Here is a 19,209-nt window from a genome sequence, read left to right as displayed (position 1 = left end):
TTCTAGCCCCAGCTCCCGTCCCGATGCCCTGGCTGACCTGACCCTTTCTGGACGGTGTTTCCTCGCTGGTCAATAGAAGGTGCTGGGCCGGCCAGAGGAGAAACAAGGTCGAACCAAAAGACCTGTAGCCAGCTGCCTTCTCAGCCACATACGAGGCCAAGGCTACGTGCTCCGGGGTCTCACTCCCTTAGTGACTACAGCACCCTGCACACATGCTTTGCTTGATGGGGCAGCAGGTTTGCAAGAGCCCTTTGGCTGCCCCCAGAGGGAGGAAGGAAGCATGTCATATTAATCCACAGCCACAGGGGCACTGCAGGGCACAAGGCTCTGAGGCCAGCCTGCCCAGCTGCCAAGGAAGGGAACTCCAATGGAGTAGGGCATTGGGTAGGGAAATAGCAGCTCATTTGACTGTAAATATATTGCAGAAAAGGGATTTAAACACTCCCGCAAGGGCCATAGGAGCAGGGGCAGGAATACAGCCAGTTAAGTGCTTCAGTGGGACCCCTCATTCCCTCCTTGTCACCCAGCATCATGTCCCTGTGCACTGTCAAACAGCTGCTACCTCCCACCCCAGAGGTAGCTGCACTTCACCGTTTGGGCAAGGCGACTGCCATGTGTACGACACGCTGTCTTGGCTTTCACAAATGCCTGCTTCACTTCCGGGTGAATCCCGCCGAGCGCCGCCGCTGTTCTGTTTCACCGAAAGCACCCCCTGGTCACAGGCTTTGGGCTGGAAAGGCTTCTATCAGTCAGTGACTTCGACAGCAAGCTCGTTGGAGCAGGGCCCTGCTTTTTGTTATGCAAGCGTGCAGTGCCCAGCACAAAGGGGCCACGTCTGTCCATCTAAGGCCCCCCTCAGCAGAATCTGAGCACCTCCCAGTCTTCATTGTATTTATCCTCACCTACCCCCACCCCAAGACAGGGCAGTGCTGCCATCTCCATTGGACAGATGGAGCCCCAGAGACACTAAGGGGTTTGCTTGCTCAAGGTCAGGCAGGACGTCAGGGTATCAAACCCGGGTCTCTGGCGAGTGCCCTAACCACTGAGCCATCCTTCCACCCTGGAGCTGTGGTGGCTTCTCCATCCCTAGCAATTTTTAAATCCAGAGGGGAGGTTTTTTCTGAGCGATCTGCTGTTGGGTTTATGGTGGGGGATGCGCTATGCAGGGAGTCAGACTGGATGGTCACTGCTCCCTTCCGGCCATGGACTCTGTGAAAAACCGTAATACACACAAGCGCTACCTGGCAAAAGGTTCAGCTCGATTCAGACTAAGGAACGGCTCTGGAGATGGATTGGCACCTTCCCATTTGAATGACGGGTCTATGGAGATAGCACCTAATAGCCTGGCCTCCCTGTGGTAGGCGCTGTACAGACACGGAATAGTTCACTGACCCTGCCCTGGAGGGCTCACACCCTACGCACAGACTTACACGGCCATGATCACCACCAGGGTGATGCCTGCACAAGCCAAGGAGGAATGGGGGAGTTAGAGCTTTGGCAGGGGCCCTTTAAAAACGGTCACTCACGGTTCTGTTGGACAGGACACACGTGCCTAAGGGATATGAACCTTCATGTTTCAGGGCATGCACCAAACATTGACTGACAGGGGTCAGGAGGAAGCTTCCCCCGTGGGCAGGATATTCCATAATTGTCCACTAGGGGGCATTTCTTGTTCCTCACTCTGAAGTACCTAAATATCTTTGAGGGCCAGAGCACTAGAATGGCTAATACAGACACAAGCCCCGAGCGCGGGGGTGTTTGATCACACCCCCGGGGGCGAGAGTTAAGAGCTTTCTCTCATCACCCAGGCTCCCCTCCAGCCAGCCTTTCCCGCTGCCACCACCAGCATCGCACAGCTGGCTCGGGGAGGGGGCTGGCCCGGGCGCTCTGTGCTCAGACACACACAGGGGCGGATTCTTTCTGTGCCCGCCAGACCCAGACGCGGGCCTCAGACCTGAGGCTGCTCCAGCTGAGAAAGCAGAAGGGGCCCAGTGGGAGCCATAACTGGAGGCTTTCTCCCTCGGTGGTAAAGGTCAGGACATTGAGGGATAACGCTCCCTCAGGAACCTCTCTCCAAGAGAGGCGGGAGGGGCCCGCCACTTGCTGCAGCAAAGCCCCGGCTGCAAGAGAGGCCGGGGGTCCTTCACTCATCGAGCAGCTGGGGACTCGGGGCTGGAGTTTGCAGTCGCTGTCCCATGTCTACACATGACCCACACTGTTTGGAGCGGCTTTGAAAGTGACGCCACCCCAGGCTTGTGGCCGGGGCCTTCCCAAGAGGAAGATCAGTTAATTTCATGGGCTTTTCCCTCCATTCATGGGGAGAGAGGTCAGGGTGGGGCAGGGGATGCCGCCGGCAAGCCCTGGCAAGGGGACACGGAGCACCATGCTGCCCTACCATGGCCTTGGGAGAGCAGCACTTAGGGTGACCAGACAGCAAGTGTGAAAAATCAGGATGGGGTGGGGTGTAATAGGAGCCTATATAAGAAAAAGACCCAAAAATCGGGACTGTTCCTGTAAAATCGGGACATCTGGTCACCCTATCAGCACTGCAAGCCAGTGAAAAACCGCTGTGGCCTATGCGGACCTACCCAATGGCCCCTGGGTTTCCTTCAGGGAGACTCTCCTGGACTAGGCCAGCCCCATGGCAGGGACCCGCTGGATGGCCAGGCAGGCAGCAGTGCCACACTGAAGAGAGCCAGGCGAGCGGGAGGCGAGCGGGAGGCGCCAGTGCAGGATTAGCCAGAGCGCGCGGGTCAGTGTGAGCCGAGCAGGGAGAGAACCACAGGGTCTGATCCCAGCCAAGGTGCCTGTGACGTCCGTGGGCGCTTTGCCCCTTGAGGACCACAGCAGAGCTGGGGGAAGAACTGAACGTTTGGTTTGGCAGCAGCTTTCCCCCTTACCCCCCTCCAAAAAAAATAATAATAATAAAAAAAATAATAATAATATTCCGTTCACGTTGAACAGACTCTGAAGCTTTTTGGACTTTTCAGTGAGTTGAAAACATCCATTTGGGGTCTGTTCCAGAGCAGGGATTTGAACCTGGGTCTCCCACACCCCAACTGGCTAAAGGTTAGTAAGGGCAGGGTGGTGGGGAGGAGAAGGGGCGTGGGGGTGGCCCCTTCTCCTTTGGCCATCTTGCGAAGGGCCAAAATTATTCATTCAAATACGCTCATCGTCTTGGGTTGGCCGAAACCGCATTGGTCAGCAAACTGTCTGTTTCGAAACATTTCACCGTGCTCTGGCCCACAAGGCAAGGCTTGGAAACGGGCCACGTCCCCGGAAAAGTCTGATCCAGAAGAGTCTCCTGCCAACACGTTCTTGTGTCATAGGGCGAGGGGCGGATGGGAAGTGCGGCGTGACAGACTCAGTGCTGTATCAGAGGTGGGCAAAGCTGGGTACTGCCATTGCACAAAGACCAGCCGACCCAGCCCAAATGACCTTCCCTTGGGTCAAGAGGGAACAAAATGAGAAAAAGGGAGGAAGGATGGCCCAGGGTCAGGGCACTGGCCTGGAACTCCTGAGACGCAGGTTCAGCTTCCTGCTCCACCTCCAACTCCCTGTGCGACTTTGGGCAAGTCACTCAGGGCTTGTCTACACAGGGAACTTAATCCAGATTAAATTCACACCCTGCCTTAAACCAGAAAAAGGCACTCTTATTCCAGAACCAGAGTGTCCACATGGGGAGCTGTTCTGGCCAATTTCTCTATGTGGACAAACCCTTTAGTCTCTCTGTGCCTCAGTTTCCCCCGCTGTAAAATGGGAACAATGAAACTTGACCTCCTTTGTCAAGTGCTTCGAGATCTATGGACGACAAGTGCTAGAGAAGAGCTAGGTGTTGTTATCTGCGCAATGGGGATAACAGCACCGCCCTACCTTGCAGGGCTGTCTGAGGATAAAGACAGTAAAAGCCCTGCTGTGCTCAGATACTACGCAACTGAGGGCCAGAGACGTGCAAGAGACAGATCACAGCCTGCACTCGCAATGACTATCCATAGAGATAAGCAGCCGAGTCCTTGCAAGTTTAAAGGGACAGCCCGCGGAAAACAAAAGCATCATGGTTACAAAAGGGACGGCGTCCCCTTGGTCAGCACCCCAATTCATGCACAGCCTGGCCGATAAGCGGCTGGGTCTGAGCCCCACCTTCTCAGGCAGCAGAGAGAAACAGCAGGGCTTAATTTTTTTCTCCCAACATATTAACTCTGGTTAAAGCAGGTTGCTGGGAATAAACCCACTGTGTGCAGAAGGGAAGCCCAACAGACAGCGGCAGATCTGCTCAATGGGCCGTGCGCCCACATAGCCAACCCATTTGAGTCATGGAAAATGAGCTGTCCCGGGAAAGTGACACCCTGCTAAGAGAATCACCAGGGTACGGCAGGGTCACATGCTTAACCTCCAACTGAAACTGTGGCTAGGGGGAAACCTGCTAGCACTTAACATAGGCAGAAACAGCCCAGCTGCACACAGTTCTCCCCCCACTGCGCACCTCCCAACAGGGAGACCTCTGTGGCCGAGTCCTGCGTGACCTCCCATTGCAATCAGGCAGGTCCCAAGCCTCTCGGCTGTTTAACAACATGGTCATATTTTGACAGCCTCTGGTAGGAGATATCCCCTCCGTGACCAAAAGGGCCTGCCTGACAAGTGTGGGAAGGGCTGGGCAAAACAAGGAGCTTGCCTGCTTTTCAATTAGCACCAGGGTCCACTGGGAAAAGTGCCCTCCCCCCACAACAGATGTGTCAGATTCTTATTTTGAGCAGGGTGGTATTTTCTTTTTCCAGACTACAGGCTCCACACATACGCCCCTTTCTCTGCTACTTCAGCGTAACTCAGATGACAATTTCTTCATTGTGTAGAAGCAGGAACAGAGCCAGAGGCTGGCCTCAGAAATCCATCTGTTTGCTTGTTGTGTTTTCCTGGTGACGGGGGAAAATCAACTGGGAGAAGGTGAGTGAAGGCTGCTGTTCCTATAGATTTAGCCTTGTCAGTATCAGCAGCTGTGTTCCAAATTAGAATGTTATGACAGGGAAGTGTCTGTTTCACCCCTTAGTTACTTCAGCAATCTGTAACAAACTAGCCTCCCATTTCCAGTGTTTGTTTGTTTGTTTGTTTTTGCAAACCCTGGCAGTAACAATTTGCTCTGCTGAGTAGAAACTGAAATGCAGCCTGTGCCATTATATAATTTTAAATTAGGATCGACTCTCCTTATTTTGCTCAGCGCAAGGCTGGTTTTCTGGCCCATAGATGCGTCAATAGTGCCATAAACTGTCTGGTAAAGGACTTGTTTATTTGCTATGACGCCTGTGTGTATTTGGTCTTTACTGATGCATACCTTTGCTTGTGTTCTGCTGGCTCCGGGTTTCTAAAGATGACCTTTTCTTGCATAATATTAATAATTAGCATGGGCTGTCAGCGTTAGTTCTGGATCAAAATCCAAAACACAGAAGACTATTCGGGTCAGTTCTTTTCTCCTGATCTATGTCCCCCGACAAGTGCAAACTAACAGAATAGATGGATTCCCAGGGACAGTGGTTCTGCAACTACGGGTGCAAGGGGTGCTGCTGCACCCTCTGTCTTGAAGTAGTAATAAACACCAAATACATGGTTTCCATCACCAGCACCCCCACTATAGAAATTGTTCCAGCACCCCTGCCCAGGGACCTTTTTTTCTGAAAGACGTATTCTGAACCTCTCCCCTTTCATTGCCAAAGACAACCACCTTTTTGAAGTCTTTTGCTCAGACTCCCACAGTGATGCCGAGCATGATCAGTATGATCTTTTACTGCCAGGAAGAACAGCCCATGTGTGTTCCTGCAGATTAATGAGATTGGGTTTAAAGTTATAAATGGATCCAAAAAGAAAGGGTTGGTCCACTGAGAGGCTAGACAGGCACATCTCAATCTGCCCCTGAGGGTGAGAAGCATGTTGAGGACTGGGGGACACTCAGCCCTGATACGACTTGCCCATAGTCCAGTAAAGACTGTGCGACTGTCTTTAAAAAGGGAGGGGGTATGTAATGGCTAGGACAGGTGATTGAGACTCGGCATTCCTTGGTTCTGTGCCTGGATCTGGAAGGGAATCACTGTATGACCTAGACAAGCCAATAAACCCCTCTGTGCCTCAGTTTACCCCTTTATGAAATGGGGGAGAATAATCCCTTTCTGCCTTCCAGGAGTGCAGGGAGGTTTAAATAATGTTAGTAAGGCACTTTGAAATATTATGATGAAAAAATGCTCACTACAGATGTTTATTTAAAATATAAATATATGGTGAGAGATAAGCTGAAGAGAGAAGAAAATGGGGGTCCCACGACAAACTGCCTGTTTTTCCCTAGTGAGAGGAGCATGCAGCAGAGAGATTATAGCTACATTGAGAGGTCTAGCAGCATACGTGTAGGAGAGGTTGTGCGCTCTGTGAGCTATGGCATTTGGACAAGCACTGAGAAAAGTGACTTCAGTCCTGTCTTCTAAGGATGGTTTCAATGCAGCCACGTTAGGTAAATAATGAAATTGCAGCAGCCAGTGCAATGACAGGGAGTGGGGATGGGGGGTAGCCACTTTGCCAAAAAGACCTCCAGGCAATTAGAATAAGGCAAAGACCTGGAAGATCTTGGTCAATATGGAAATAACCAATGTCCTTTGTAAATGATGCTCACTTATTGCTTTTTAGTCACAAAACGCCAGGACCAGCCACCCCAAGTCCAGTTCAATCCAGTAAGGAGGGATGTGGGCTCATGCTTTTGGGTTCTCTGCCTTGCCTCATATCGGGGGAATTCTCGGCTGGCTCTTGACACGGAAGGAAGTGCCTACTTGGTTCGAAAGCCTGAAGAAACCCTCTTGGCGTCCACCCAACAAAATGTTCCCCGTCGTGTGGACTACCCTGTACACAGGCATGGGGTAAGGTTCCGTGTACTACCCCTTCTCTGTTTCTGTAGGTCTTTATCTCTAGGGGAGACTTCACTCTCCTCCACTGCTCAGTTTGGAGCTTTCCTTCTCAAGGACCAAGTGGGCAGGAAAGGGCCGTTTATATTCAGAAGATGAACATAACACCTCACTGGATACTGAGCTGAGTTCATCAGCTCCACCTGGAACTTTTTTTTTTTTGCCGGGGACTTTGTCTACACTGGGTTTATTTTGCACTGAGGCTCACGATGACAACTGTAGAACTTTGAGAACCCAGCTAAGATCAGGGGCCCATTGTGCTAGGCGCTGTATCCATAGCCAGAGACATTCCCTGCCAGATGAACTTACTGCCTAAATAGACAAGAGAGATCATGAGTTTGATGTGATGGCAGGCCACAGATGTAGGTGCACCAATGCTGCGCTGGTGCAAACCCACTACCGCAAGTCACTTTTGCGCCAGTGCAGTATGTTTAGACTAGGAGCTGCATCAGTGTAGCTACATCGGTGCAAACCCCACCCTCAAAACCCAGTGTAGACAAGTCATAAGAGCTGCCTTTGGCTAGGGTGGGATCTGCCCTTGGAGCTGTGTTCCAATAATAAGAATTATATGGAGCAAAAACTGGTGCCTCCTGGTAGAATAGTGCCTGATCCCACAGCATCTTGGAGAGAAGCCAGGTGGGACAGCAAAATGTTAATTGTGATTTTCCTCTTCACAGCTATGCTTCATATTTGGTGTGGAATGACTTAGGGGGCTTCAACAGCAAAGCTGTCATCCCGCTGGGCCTCTACGGGGCTCAGCTTGCCTTGAACTGGGCTTGGACTCCCCTATTCTTTGGCGCTCATAAGCTAAAACTGGTAACGTGTCTGTGCATATTTGTCTTGTGTTGTCTGTGTCTCTGCGCCACCAGTTTGGCGCCTTTCGGAGGGTCTACAGCGAGCACCAGGTAGTGCTGTACCCTGTGTCAACTGTAAAGGCATATTAGCAGAGCTCAGTGTCTGCTCACACCACACTTGATTCTAACCAGTGTTATCAGTCCCTCGCATTCCTGACCGAAAAGCGGGGCGGTTAGGGAGCCAGTGTTCTGGCTGCTGCATCTTTCCGTTAAGAAGTTACATCGAGAGATAAGCCTCCTTGAGTGTCACACCCTGGTCAAACCAGAGGCAGGGCCATGAACTTTAAGGGGCCACACTATTTGTGGATGGCTTATCAGGCTATAAAATACACTGTCAACAGGAGAGCCCATAACAGTCCTACTCTCGTTGGACTGCCTTCGATAAGAGTTACTCTTACAATGCATAGGGAGAATACGATCCCAGCAGTAGATGCCTCAATCATTTCGCTCTCTCTTCTTCAGGCTCTGGTGGACATCTTGTGCCTATATGGCCTGGTGCTTGGCACCATGTACTCTTGGTACCCCATTAACAAGATGGCAACAATGCTGATGGTGCCTTATCTGGCCTGGCTGACCTTGGCTTCTTCTCTCACCTTCTGCATCTGGAGGGACAATCCTGAGGAGGAAAAAGGAAAGAGTGACTAAGACAAAAAGAGGAGCTGGTGAAATAAGGTCATTCTATGAAACCAACCCATCCTGATGTGATGTGGTGAACCAAGAGCTGATAGCCTGGGGGTAGTTAATTTTATTAAGATGGACACCTGAACATACATATTATTTGCATAGGGCGGATGGGGAAAATTTTGCACAATGCAATGGGATGTCCCTTTAAGGCTACCATATACCTTTAACCTGAGAACCCCTGCCTCTCTCTTTCTCCAACAATGCTGGGGTTTTGGGGTTACAGCTGTATGGTGGTCTTATAGGGACACTAACAGGTTAAATCTCATACGCCAATTTCTGCTCTGTTATGCCACTATAAATTCAGAGTCACTCCACTGAAGACAATGGAGTTATTCTGGATTTATATCAGTGCAACTGAGATCAGAATTTGCTCGCATACATTAAAAAAATTCTCACCTGTGTGACAAAAAACACCTGAGATGATTAAAACAGGACTATTTTTACAAACCTAATGGCTTTTTGCCTTTTCTGCTGTTTAATTTTTGCATAAGACTCAGTTTGGACTTTTTACCATTAGCCATTAACTTCTCACCATCTAGGTTGCTTGCTCATTACTTGCCATTCTCTCTGCCTGCAAAATGAAAATGGTCAGGTTCATTTTCTGCTTTTAGTCTATTGTGCTTCTTGGTTCTCATGCCCCTGTGCAATGCTGCAATGACTGGAGTGCAAATAACTGTACTGAAGGGAAATCTTTATCTGTCCCACCTCTAAAATACCCCTCCCCACAAACCCTCCCCCCCCCCCGCATTCACTGAAATAAAACATCCCCCAAAACATGTACTGACACATTTATAATATGCTTTGTAAAACCTTCAAACCAACCCCTCTAAATGTTGTGCCTTAAACTACCAGACAACAGCTGGGATTTTCAAAGGTGCACAAGGGAGTTAGATGCCTAAATTCCATTGAAATTCAGTGGGAATTGGGCACCTGACTTAGGGTGACCAGATGTCCCGATTTTATAGGGACACTCCTGATTTTTGGGTCTTTTTTCTTATATAGGCTCCTATTACCTCCTTACCCCGTCCCGATTTTTCACACTTGCTGTCTGGTCACCCTAACCTGAGTCCTTTAAAATCCCAGGCAGTATCACTTTACCCACTACCACTTTGGAATTTTCCAGGTTAGTGGAAGCGGTGCCTGATTCATGTAAAAAACAGGCCCATAAAGACTGCTCATGTGAGAGAGTGCTTGCAGGCCGGGGCCCGTAATGCTGAGGAGGTTGTGCCTCCTTAGACTCACCAAGAGGGTCCTGGACAAATCGACTGTCTAAAGTGCTTACCAGACCCCCATTACCATAGCATGTGAGCCCCTCGCACTTTTTATGCTCACAAACTCCCTGTGAAGTAGGACAATGCTATTATCCCTATTGTACAGACAAGGAGACTGAGGCACAGAGAGACTTAAGCCAGGTCTACACTAGAAAGTTTTGATGGTAAAGCAATCTGAGTTAGGGGTGTGATTTTTCTTTTTTTAAACAACATTTCTATATTGGCAAAAGCCCTAATGTGGATGTAGTTATCCCAACAAAAAAGCTTTTGCTGATTGACGTTTTTTGCTTTGGGAATCAAGCTATACCAACAAAAGCATTCCTTTGCAAGTATAAACAGCATCTACACTACAAGAATTTGGCAGGATAGCAATACTAGTGAGTGGTTTCTAGTGCAGACTAGGCCAAAGTGATGTGCCCAAGGTCACAAAAGCAGTCGGTGGCAGAGCAAAGACAATTCTAACCTCCTGGGCCAATGCTCTAACCACTGGACAATCCTTCCTCTCCAGAAGATAAGAAATTCAAAATGTTCAGGCTTCAACCTCCATCTGGCCAGGGCCGGGCTCTAGGATTTTGGCCGCCCCAAGCAAAAAAATAATTTTTGGCCACCCCCCTTTTTTTCATGCCCCTCCCGCCCCTGGCCTCGCCCCAGCTCTGCCCCTTCCAAACCCGTTCCCCAAATCCCTGGCCCCGCCTCCTCCCCCGGGGGTGCTGCATTTCCCCCCCGCATTGCTTCCTGCGCTCCCCCCCCCCCCCCACGACCTCCCACCCTAGCTCACCTCCACTCTGCCTGCTCCCCTGGGTGCGCTACTGCTCCGCTTCTCCCCCCTCCGTCTCAGGCGAGGGAGGGGGGAGAAGCAGAGCGGCAGTGCATTCAGGGGAGCAGGCGGAGTGGAGGTGAGCTGGGGGGGGCCGCAGGAAGTAACAGGGAGGTAGAGGAACCGCTCCCCGCTCCAGCTCACCTCCGCTCCACCACCGTCACCTCCTCCGAGCACCCCGCCGCTCGGCTTCTCCTCCCTCCCTCCCAGCCTTGCTGCGCGAAACGGAGAAGCAGTGCGGCGGCGGTGCACTCAGGGGAGTAGGTGGAGGCGAGCTGGGGCAGTAGGGGCACTTTTTCCCCATGCCCCGGAGTCAGCGCCTAGGATGGCCGGCGCCAGAATGCTGCCCCTAGAAATGTGCCGCCCCAAGCACCTACTTATTTTGTTGGTGCCTACAGCCGGCCCTGCATCTGGCCCTGATTCAGGACTTCAACGGGACTTCAGCATGTGCTTAAAGCTAAGCAGGTACTTAACAAGTTACTGAATAAGGATGTTTTCCTGAATGCTGCCACACTGTCTCCTTTCACACATTATGGTGAATTATGGACGTAGCCTATATTTGTTTTAACCCAAGGAAGAGGGGAGTTAAGGGGTTGCTTTGTTTTTTAAAGGGGGCAAAACAGGCAGGGAAGATGACAATGTACTTAATATTCCAGAGCAATGATACACAGTAATCGGTGCATCTCAGAGTGTGTCTACACCGCAATTCGACACCCCAAGCTGGCCTGTGCCAGCTGACTCAGCCTCGCAGAGCTCGGACTAAGGGGCTGTTTAACTGCGGTGTAGACATTTGGCCATGGGCTAGAGCCTGGGGTCTAGGACCCAGCGAGGTGCGAAGGGGGAATGAACCCCACTGCAATTAAACAGCCCCTTGGCCTAAGCCCTGTGAGCCCAAATCAGCTGGCACGGGCCAGCCGTGGGGGTCCAATTGCAGTGTAGACACACCCGTAGAGCATAGGGTTGCCTATTTTGGTTGGATGTATTCCTGGAGGTTTCATCGCATGACATCATCTTTAACTGAAGATTAATCTTTAATTCCTGGAGAACCCAGAACAATCCTGGAGGGTTGGCAACCCTATGAGAGGAAGGTCCATTCCAACCTCCCCCATTCTGATCCTTCCTTCTGCTGTCTAGGCATTAGATATTCCCTGTTTAGAGAGAGGATTTACTATTTTTTTATTAAATAAAAACAATGTATGTATCTCTCTAATGGATCTTTTTACTGGCAGCTAATTGTAGAGGTGAAGGGCGTTATTTTGGGTAGTGTAGTCTGAACTGCGGATGTAGAGACATTGTATTTGCTTTTAATAAAACCAAGATTTTTTGTTTGCAAAAAGAAATCCGTTGTTTGTGGTCTGGGTTTGCAGAAGGGCTGGGAAAGGTTCCAGGAACCCTGGCGAGAGCCCGCGGCTTTTGCATGGAACTCAGATGGAAGGGGAAACGGCATTAGGCACTAGTTCTGTGAAAGGCTCCAAGGAACCCACTGAATCTCATGGAAAAAAGCTCCTCAATGCGCAGGTTAGAGCAGTGGATGGACTTGATACAGTTCTCGATTTTCAAGCCAGAAGGGCCTATTCGGATCATCTAGTCCAGTGGTTCTCAACCAGGGGTACGCAGAAGTCTTCCAGGGGGTACATCAACTCATCTAGATATTTGCAGGGCCGGCTCCAGGCACCAGCTTGGCAAACAGGTTCTTGGGGTGGCCACTCCGGAGAGGGGCGGCAGGTCCAGCTATTCGGCGGCAATTCGGTGGACGGTTCCTCACTCCCCCTCAGAGCGAAGGACCTTCTGCCGAATTGCCACTGCAGATCGCGGCTTTTTTTTTTTTTTTTTTTGGCTGCTTGGGGCAGCCAAAACCCTGGAGCCGGCCCTGGATATTTGCCTTGTTTTACAACAGGTTACATAAAAAGCACTAGCAAAGTCAGTACAAACTAAAATTTCATACAGACAATGACTTGTTTATACTGCACTGAAACGTAAGTACAATATTTGTATTCAACCTGATTTGTTTTATAATTATATGGTAAAAATGAAAAAGTCAGCAATTTTTCAGTAATAATGGCTGTGGCACTTATTTTTATGTCTGATTTTGTAAGCAAGTAGTTTTTAAGTGAGGTGAAACTTGGGGGGACACAAGACAAATCAGAGTCCTAAAAGGGGGTACTGTAGTCTGGAAAGGTTGAGAGCCACTGATGTAGTCTGACCTCCTGCATAACACAGGCCAGAGAATTCCATTCAGTGAATCCTGCATCGAGACCAACATTGGGTTTCTTGGTGACTATTTTTTTTCATAGCTTTACTGTAATCTAGCAAGTCAGTTCCTTCTGGGGCAAAACCTCCGGGAGCAGATGTTTTATGGAGCTAGCACACAGAGAGCAAATGAAACTGCTTACCCCCTGCTCACCCCCTGCTCAAACTGATATGGTAATCTCGCCTTCCACAGGGAGGGAAAGAGGTGATATGCCAATAGGATGGGGCCAGATGGCTGGCCGTGAGATGCTTATGGAGGAGGCCACATCTCAAATACAGCAGGGACTGTCTTTTCCTCCCTGGGAGACACTGGGATGGGTTTCTACGCCTTTAATTCACTATGGCCCAAAGTTTCCAAAGGGCCCTCTAATTTTGGGCACCTCTGGGCCTGATTTTCAGAGGTACTGAGTTCCCACGACACCAACTAAAGTGAGTGGGAGCTGCAGGTGTTCAGCACCTCTGAAAGCCAGGCCCACAGTGAAATGAGCAAATCAAGGCACCTGAAATCAGTGGCAATTTTTGAAAATTTGGCCCTGTACTTTGTTTCCTCACCTTGATCCAACCTTGCCATCCCTCCTTTCCACTGGTGAAAGGTATTAAATGACACAGCGGCACTCTGCCATAGGGGGAAAGCTTGCTGGGCAGAAGAAAGAGCTTTCTTGAGGACTGTAACCAGGTGGCTCGCTCTTGAAGGGCTGGAAGGTTGGGGCTAGACACCCCTGATTACAGAGTGAGCCACACCTGGGTGACTGTCCTATAAAGAGTAGCAAAAGGCTGCAACGAAGGGGGCAATCTCAGGGATTAGAAATTGCTAGGCGTGAGCATCAGAACTGAGACGCCAGCCAGGGAGGGCCTGGAAGTGGCCTGCCAAAGCAGGAAAGAACCCAGGCAGGAAGGCCTAGGAAGAGGAATCATAAGAAACTTTTGTTAGTATGGACTTTTTGGATGGACTTTGAAACTTTATTTTAATGTTTGTTAATTTAATAAAGCACAACCCGAGAAGGGATGGAAATGGACAAAAGTGGTTTTCAGTTTCTTGAACAGTCTAAGAGGGAAAACGTAGGTAGGATGTTTGTAGAAGGATCCTAGGCCAGGAGAGGACACATGAGAGACAGCTGGGCTCACTAGAGGGACCAACCCAAGACTGAGGGCTAGTCTGGTGAAGACGCTCTATGCTGTTGGGAGAGAGCTCTCCCGTCAGCATAATTACTCCACCTCTGTGAGAGGCAGAAGCTATATCAGCGAGAGAGGGTCTCCCACCAACATAGCACTGGTCTGGACAGCGCTTAGGCTGGCGTCGCTCATAGGGGTGGCTTTTTCACGCCCCTGAGTGACATAAGTTATATCGACATAGTGTAGACCTGCCCTGTGGAATGAACTCCCATAGGAACTAAGGACCAAGACAAACCCCATCAGCTTCTCCTCCAAGTGCAAGGAGCACTTCTTTGACCTTGACTTCTCTAAACACAGAGTAACACGTGTGTATGTGTATTTTATATATATAAAAAATTCTCCACCCATTGCACACACTTCTTCCCCTGGGAAAGGACAAAAGAACATGAGATGGTAGTCGCACTGTTCAGTGCCCTGCTGGACGATGCTCATGTACACAATGATGATTGCGATATAAAACCTATACATAGGCTTGTCCGAACATTTATTTTATTGTTTTATAATTTGTATGGGATAATATCAATGTTTATTTCAAAGCATTTTTTTTCCAGTTTTTATCAATTTACATTTTCACAGCTGAACAAATGTCTGGGTTTTAAGCATTTTTAAAATGTTTATGAATTTCAATTTTCACAGTTGGGGGAAATTATTGGGGAAGTCAGAGAATGGGGGGGGGGTCAGACAATAATTATTTAATGGCTGTATACAAGATTCAGAAAGTTAAAGCTTTATAGCCATTAAAACACAAATTGTCACCGTCACATGTCAAAACGTACAAATATCCTTAAACTAATAAGATCTCAAGCAGCATTTTTCTTACTCTGTTGATCTGTAAATTTCAATGATTATTGATGGCAATTTTTTCATTGGTTTGTGTATGTATAGTGAAATTGGTGTTAACCAATAAAAAATTAATCCTTCCAAGCCTGCAATGGAATAGACATCCCTGGAGATTGAAGTGCTCTATCTGTGCATCTGTAGAAAGGATCAAATTCTGCTCTCAGCTACATGGGGGCAACTTCTTTGAAACTACAGGGAGTTGCATCTTCCTACCTGAGAACAGAACATGGTCCAACAAGTACAGCATTGACAACACCAGTGCTATCTATCTATCTATCTATCTATCTATCTATCTAAGGTTTTTATATAATGCCTAGATAACATGGTGATAGGCACAATATCAAAATGACAATAGATAAGATTAGATTCAAATCTTGGCTTCTCTCCTGAGACTCTCAACCAGGGAGACAATTACCACTAGTTGTCTGATGTGGAGACAAAGAAATGCACTGGGACCAGCTTCTTGCACAAAGCTAAAAGGTTTTATAGGGGGAAACACTTCCTCCTCTTTCCCCCCAATCTCTCTACCTATTCCTACCTTTTGACTATATCTATGGCAAGGACCCCTCGGAAATCTTTGCAGTATGAGACGTGGTCCCACAGCGGGGAGGGAACAGCAGCTGATGGGCCAAGGGGGCTGAGAGAAGGAAAGCTGGCTCTGTACATCACTGTCGGTGGGGGGGTTATTTATTTATCGGGTAACAGTAGTTACAGCTGGAAAAATAGGAGGAGGATCACTGCTAAACAATGTATCCAGGGAGATGTTTTGTTACTGCCATCAGCTGTCATCTTGGAATAAAGAGCACGTCCCAGCTATGACTAATACAGCCAGTGTCTTATTTCACTCTTGGATCTGGCCAAAAAATGTTTCTCTGGCCTAGGAATACAATGAACACCCTAGCAAGATTCTTCTTTGTAGCTAGGTCTCTTCTACTCCATTCCCAGACTCCTGAATCCCCCTTCAAAATGCTGGATAATGTTATGATCAGATTAAAAATAGATTTGTAATTATGCAACTAAAATTCTAGCAACTAAATCTCATGCTTCAGGGCATAAGCTGATCCCTGGCTTGAAGTCAGGAAGGAAGTTGCGTGGCATTGCACAACTGGCCAGCTGCATTGCGTGTGTGGAGGGGGAAGCTGTTTACCTCTTAAACATCAGATGTTGGCCACCGCCAGAGATAGGATACTGGAGTTAGGGACCAATGGTCTGATCTGACATATGGCTCCTTTGCTCTCTCGCATTTCTTGCAAATATGACACAAAACCCTTAGCACCTGACTCCTATTAATGCAAATGGATAACCCTCTGCTCACTGATAGGTGAATTGGCCCTTTGCGAGTATCCCTCTGGAATGGAGGCTTCAGCATTGGTAGCTGATGCCCCCTGTGTGCTCATCACAGGATAAAAGCTACGTGCACACATTTTAACCTCAGAAAATAAATGTTCACGATTAGAAGGCTACTGACAAAGGATCTGAACGGGAGAAAAGTCAAAGGGTTTGGGTGTGTTTTATTATATTTTCCCCACATGAGATATTAATACACCGGAAAAAAAGACAAAGAATTTTGTTTGTCACAGATGAATTTAAGGGACTGATCCTGCTTCCATTGAAATTAATGGTAAAGCTCTAAAAGTCTGAGACAAAACCCACAAAAGCTAAAAGGATCAAATCTCTAATTGCTATCCAGAACTGAATGTCACCTTAGTGTCCCCTCTTCCAGCAACCATTCCCTGTCCTGGCCTCTACTCCCCACAGCTCTGCCTGTGTGCCTCCTCCTTGACCTGCAGTGTTCCCTGTTACTCCAGACTGTAATGACAATAACTGCACATCTGGCACCTCTGCTGGACCCAGGCCCAAGTCTCCCTCTCTTGAGTAGCTGAAGGAAAAATAAATTGCTGTGCAGAGCACGACATTACTATGTGCAGTCACTAGGCACACACCCATACACACGTACACACACATGCTTTTGGGGAGCTATCCATTGGTCAAAAAGCCTGGACCAGACCGATGGATGCTTTCCCCCCTACAGTTCTAATGCAAATGTCAGACTGACAGCATCTCTCTGGCATTCCTTTACATATTTGGCCCAAGCACAGACTGGTGGGGGTTGTGACTACTTAGTGCACTGCCCTAGATGGAACTGCGCAGCAGCTGGGGAAAGGCTGGATGGAACCAGACTCTCAGCAGCACATTCCGGAGATTAGATGAGAGCTCGCATTGATCTTTGCAGTTTGGCTGGGCCAGTGAAAGCTAACGGCTGCAAGAGTAGTGGCACCATGAGTAATCTAGCTGTTGAGAGCTTCCAGAAATAGAGACAGTGGGTCGGGGGATACAAGAGAAGATGGGATTATTTGTTTTAGAGGGTGGGAGGAGAAAAGGAAAGAGCAGTCACTCATCAGCTGAGGATTCCCATCCCCAAAATCACTCCCCAAAATGTCAAAGGTGAGAATGACTGGACAAGGGATCTGGAATTTGAACATAGTTACCAGTCAAGAGGAAAAACAATACTCTACCCTCTAGCCAAGGAAAGTATTCCAAACTTTAAAAGCATAGGAAAAATTATATATATCCCTTGGACAGACTGTCTCAGAACTTCTCAAATCCCTTACTGTCCTGTTGTCACAATACAATCCACCCCAGAAGTGTTAGTCATCAAATAAACAACTACTACTCACCAGGTTTCAGCAAACAGTGTTGGTGCAGCAGGGTGGTTGCTGTTTTCTGGCCCAGAAGTAGCTGCATTTCAGTGGTGCAGCACATGGGGAGTTGGGAAGACCCTTGGGATTCTTTGAGATGCTATAGAAAGGAAAGATCATTGTTAGTAAAGGGACAAAAACTGAACAATGTGCAATAAGAAAAAATAACTGTACAACTGAACAAGTGTGAATGGTCCAAATCCGTCATGATGCGGGGCACTATCAAATTATAGAGGCGCTGAATGCAACACCGTAGTTAAAGCTGAATTAAATTTTGCACTGAAAACAGAAATTCAGACTCTTTGATATATATGAAGAATATAATGTATCCTCCCCAAATTTTCAGTACTTACTCCTTGAATATAGAGCTAATATTTAATAGCTTGGTTGGCTGAATCTCAGTCATCATGGGTTCTACCTTTAGCACAGCAGTCAAGATGCTGGAGGTTTGATTTCCAATTGGCTTTGGAGGAGTAAAATGTGAATTCAGAGCAGCTACATGCTTCTTATTTATTTTTAACCTAGAGGCACGGCAGGAAACTCCATTAAGTTAGAAGCACCTAGGATTTGCATCAATTTTCCCTTTAAATTCAGAATGAGATGTTTTTGTGAAATTTGGATACATTTCACGCCATCCTCAACAAAAAAAAATAAACCTTTCTAGAGGTCATAAGAAACCTGGGTTCCCCACTTTTGCAGAGCAATACGCACATCCAAACTTTTATCAATAAAAACTTTATAGACCCCCTAATGCTATTCTACAGGGTCTTTTTAGGATAGCTGGATTCCATGCTAACTTGGTTCAGGCAAAATACAGTAAACACCACCTCAGAACTTCTCTTGAACAATCCCATACTCTACCTCCCACACACTGCACATGTCAGTCCTAGACCCCACTTCCCAATCCCACTGCTGCTTACTCCTGATCCTAGTACTGTACAACCTCCTAGGCCCACACACAAACTCCAACCTGATCCTCAACCCCACCATAGGCTCCCACTTCCAGTCTCCAAACTGCCTTCCACCTGATGCAATTACTGATCCGGTGTTTGCACCCACGGCGACCGCAAAGGGGGTGTAAACAAACCAAGGAATAACTGAGAAGCAGGAGTCTTTTAATTATTATTTATCATTTGTTTGCAGTGTGATTTCCACGCATCCAAGAAGGAATGGTCCCTGCCCCCAAGTTGTTTACAGTCTAAGGAGAGAGAAATGTAGGGAACAAGGACCAGATCCCTGAGCTGGTGTAATCTGGCACAGTCCCACACCCCAAATATTTCCTTGCTGTGTAACTGTACACGGCTGATTTTAATACAGCTGGGGTGAAATTCTGGATCCTTTGACATCAGTGGGGATTGTGCCGTTGGCTTTGATGGGACTAGGATTTCGCTCCTGTTGGATTCCCGTCTTTCAGTGCCTGCTCCACAGAAGTATGGTTTGCAAAGGGTGTAATTTTCAGGTTCTTGTGAGGGCTCCAGCTGTAATGTCTGCAGGGGGCCTCATTGAAGCATGGCTCAGCCCCATCCATTATCCAGGGTGATTGTTAAATAAAACAAATCGGGGACACTTCCTGCTCCTTCCTGCCCACTCTAGAAGCGTGTTTTCTCAAGGGCAGGATGATAGAATGTGGGCAAATTAGGGCAGGCGGGGAAGTGGCCAGTCCTGCAGCCTGCCAGGTTTCTGTCC

At 48.3% G+C, this 19,209-nt stretch overlaps 1 protein-coding gene and 1 long non-coding RNA gene across 4 annotated transcripts; one reads left to right on the top strand and one right to left on the bottom strand.

Moving 5' to 3' along the window:
* Positions 1–4,560: 4,560 nt before the first annotated feature.
* TSPO2 (translocator protein 2) lies at positions 4,561–11,768 on the top strand. 2 transcript variants are annotated; one of them, XM_054025061.1, is made up of 4 exons: positions 4,561–4,941; positions 6,664–6,890; positions 7,613–7,751; positions 8,252–11,768. In XM_054025061.1, the coding sequence occupies exons 2-4, from the start codon at positions 6,718–6,720 to the stop codon at positions 8,432–8,434; spliced, it is 495 nt and encodes a 164-aa protein (XP_053881036.1). In that variant the 5' UTR covers positions 4,561–4,941; positions 6,664–6,717; the 3' UTR covers positions 8,435–11,768. The 2 variants fall into 2 exon arrangements, with proteins under 2 accessions (XP_053881036.1, XP_053881037.1); XM_054025062.1 differs by lacking the exon at positions 4,561–4,941 and having other exon boundaries at positions 6,229–6,890.
* On the bottom strand, positions 8,320–19,174 carry LOC128835534 (uncharacterized). Of its 2 annotated transcripts, none has more exons than XR_008444667.1 (3): positions 17,877–19,174; positions 17,503–17,623; positions 8,320–8,405 (listed from the first exon to the last, which is right to left on the bottom strand). It is a non-coding gene; the product is annotated as an uncharacterized LOC128835534 (long non-coding RNA). The 2 variants fall into 2 exon arrangements; XR_008444668.1 differs by having other exon boundaries at positions 18,549–19,174.
* Positions 19,175–19,209: the final 35 nt, after the last annotated feature.

Source organism: Malaclemys terrapin, chromosome 4, assembly GCF_027887155.1.
Source record: "Malaclemys terrapin pileata isolate rMalTer1 chromosome 4, rMalTer1.hap1, whole genome shotgun sequence".
Taxonomy (NCBI): domain Eukaryota; kingdom Metazoa; phylum Chordata; order Testudines; family Emydidae; genus Malaclemys; species Malaclemys terrapin.
This window is presented reverse-complemented; position numbering and strand designations above follow the sequence as displayed.

Excerpts from the sequence above, each read along its gene's own strand:
- TSPO2 (XM_054025061.1), top strand. The coding sequence starts at position 6,718 with ATGTGGGCTCATGCTTTTGGGTTCTCTGCCTTGCCTCATATCGGGGGA. Across the intron at positions 6,891-7,612 it reads ACCCTGTACACAGGCATGGG|CTATGCTTCATATTTGGTGT; the intron begins GTAAGGTTCCGT and ends TCCTCTTCACAG. Across the intron at positions 7,752-8,251 it reads GCGCTCATAAGCTAAAACTG|GCTCTGGTGGACATCTTGTG; the intron begins GTAACGTGTCTG and ends TCTCTTCTTCAG.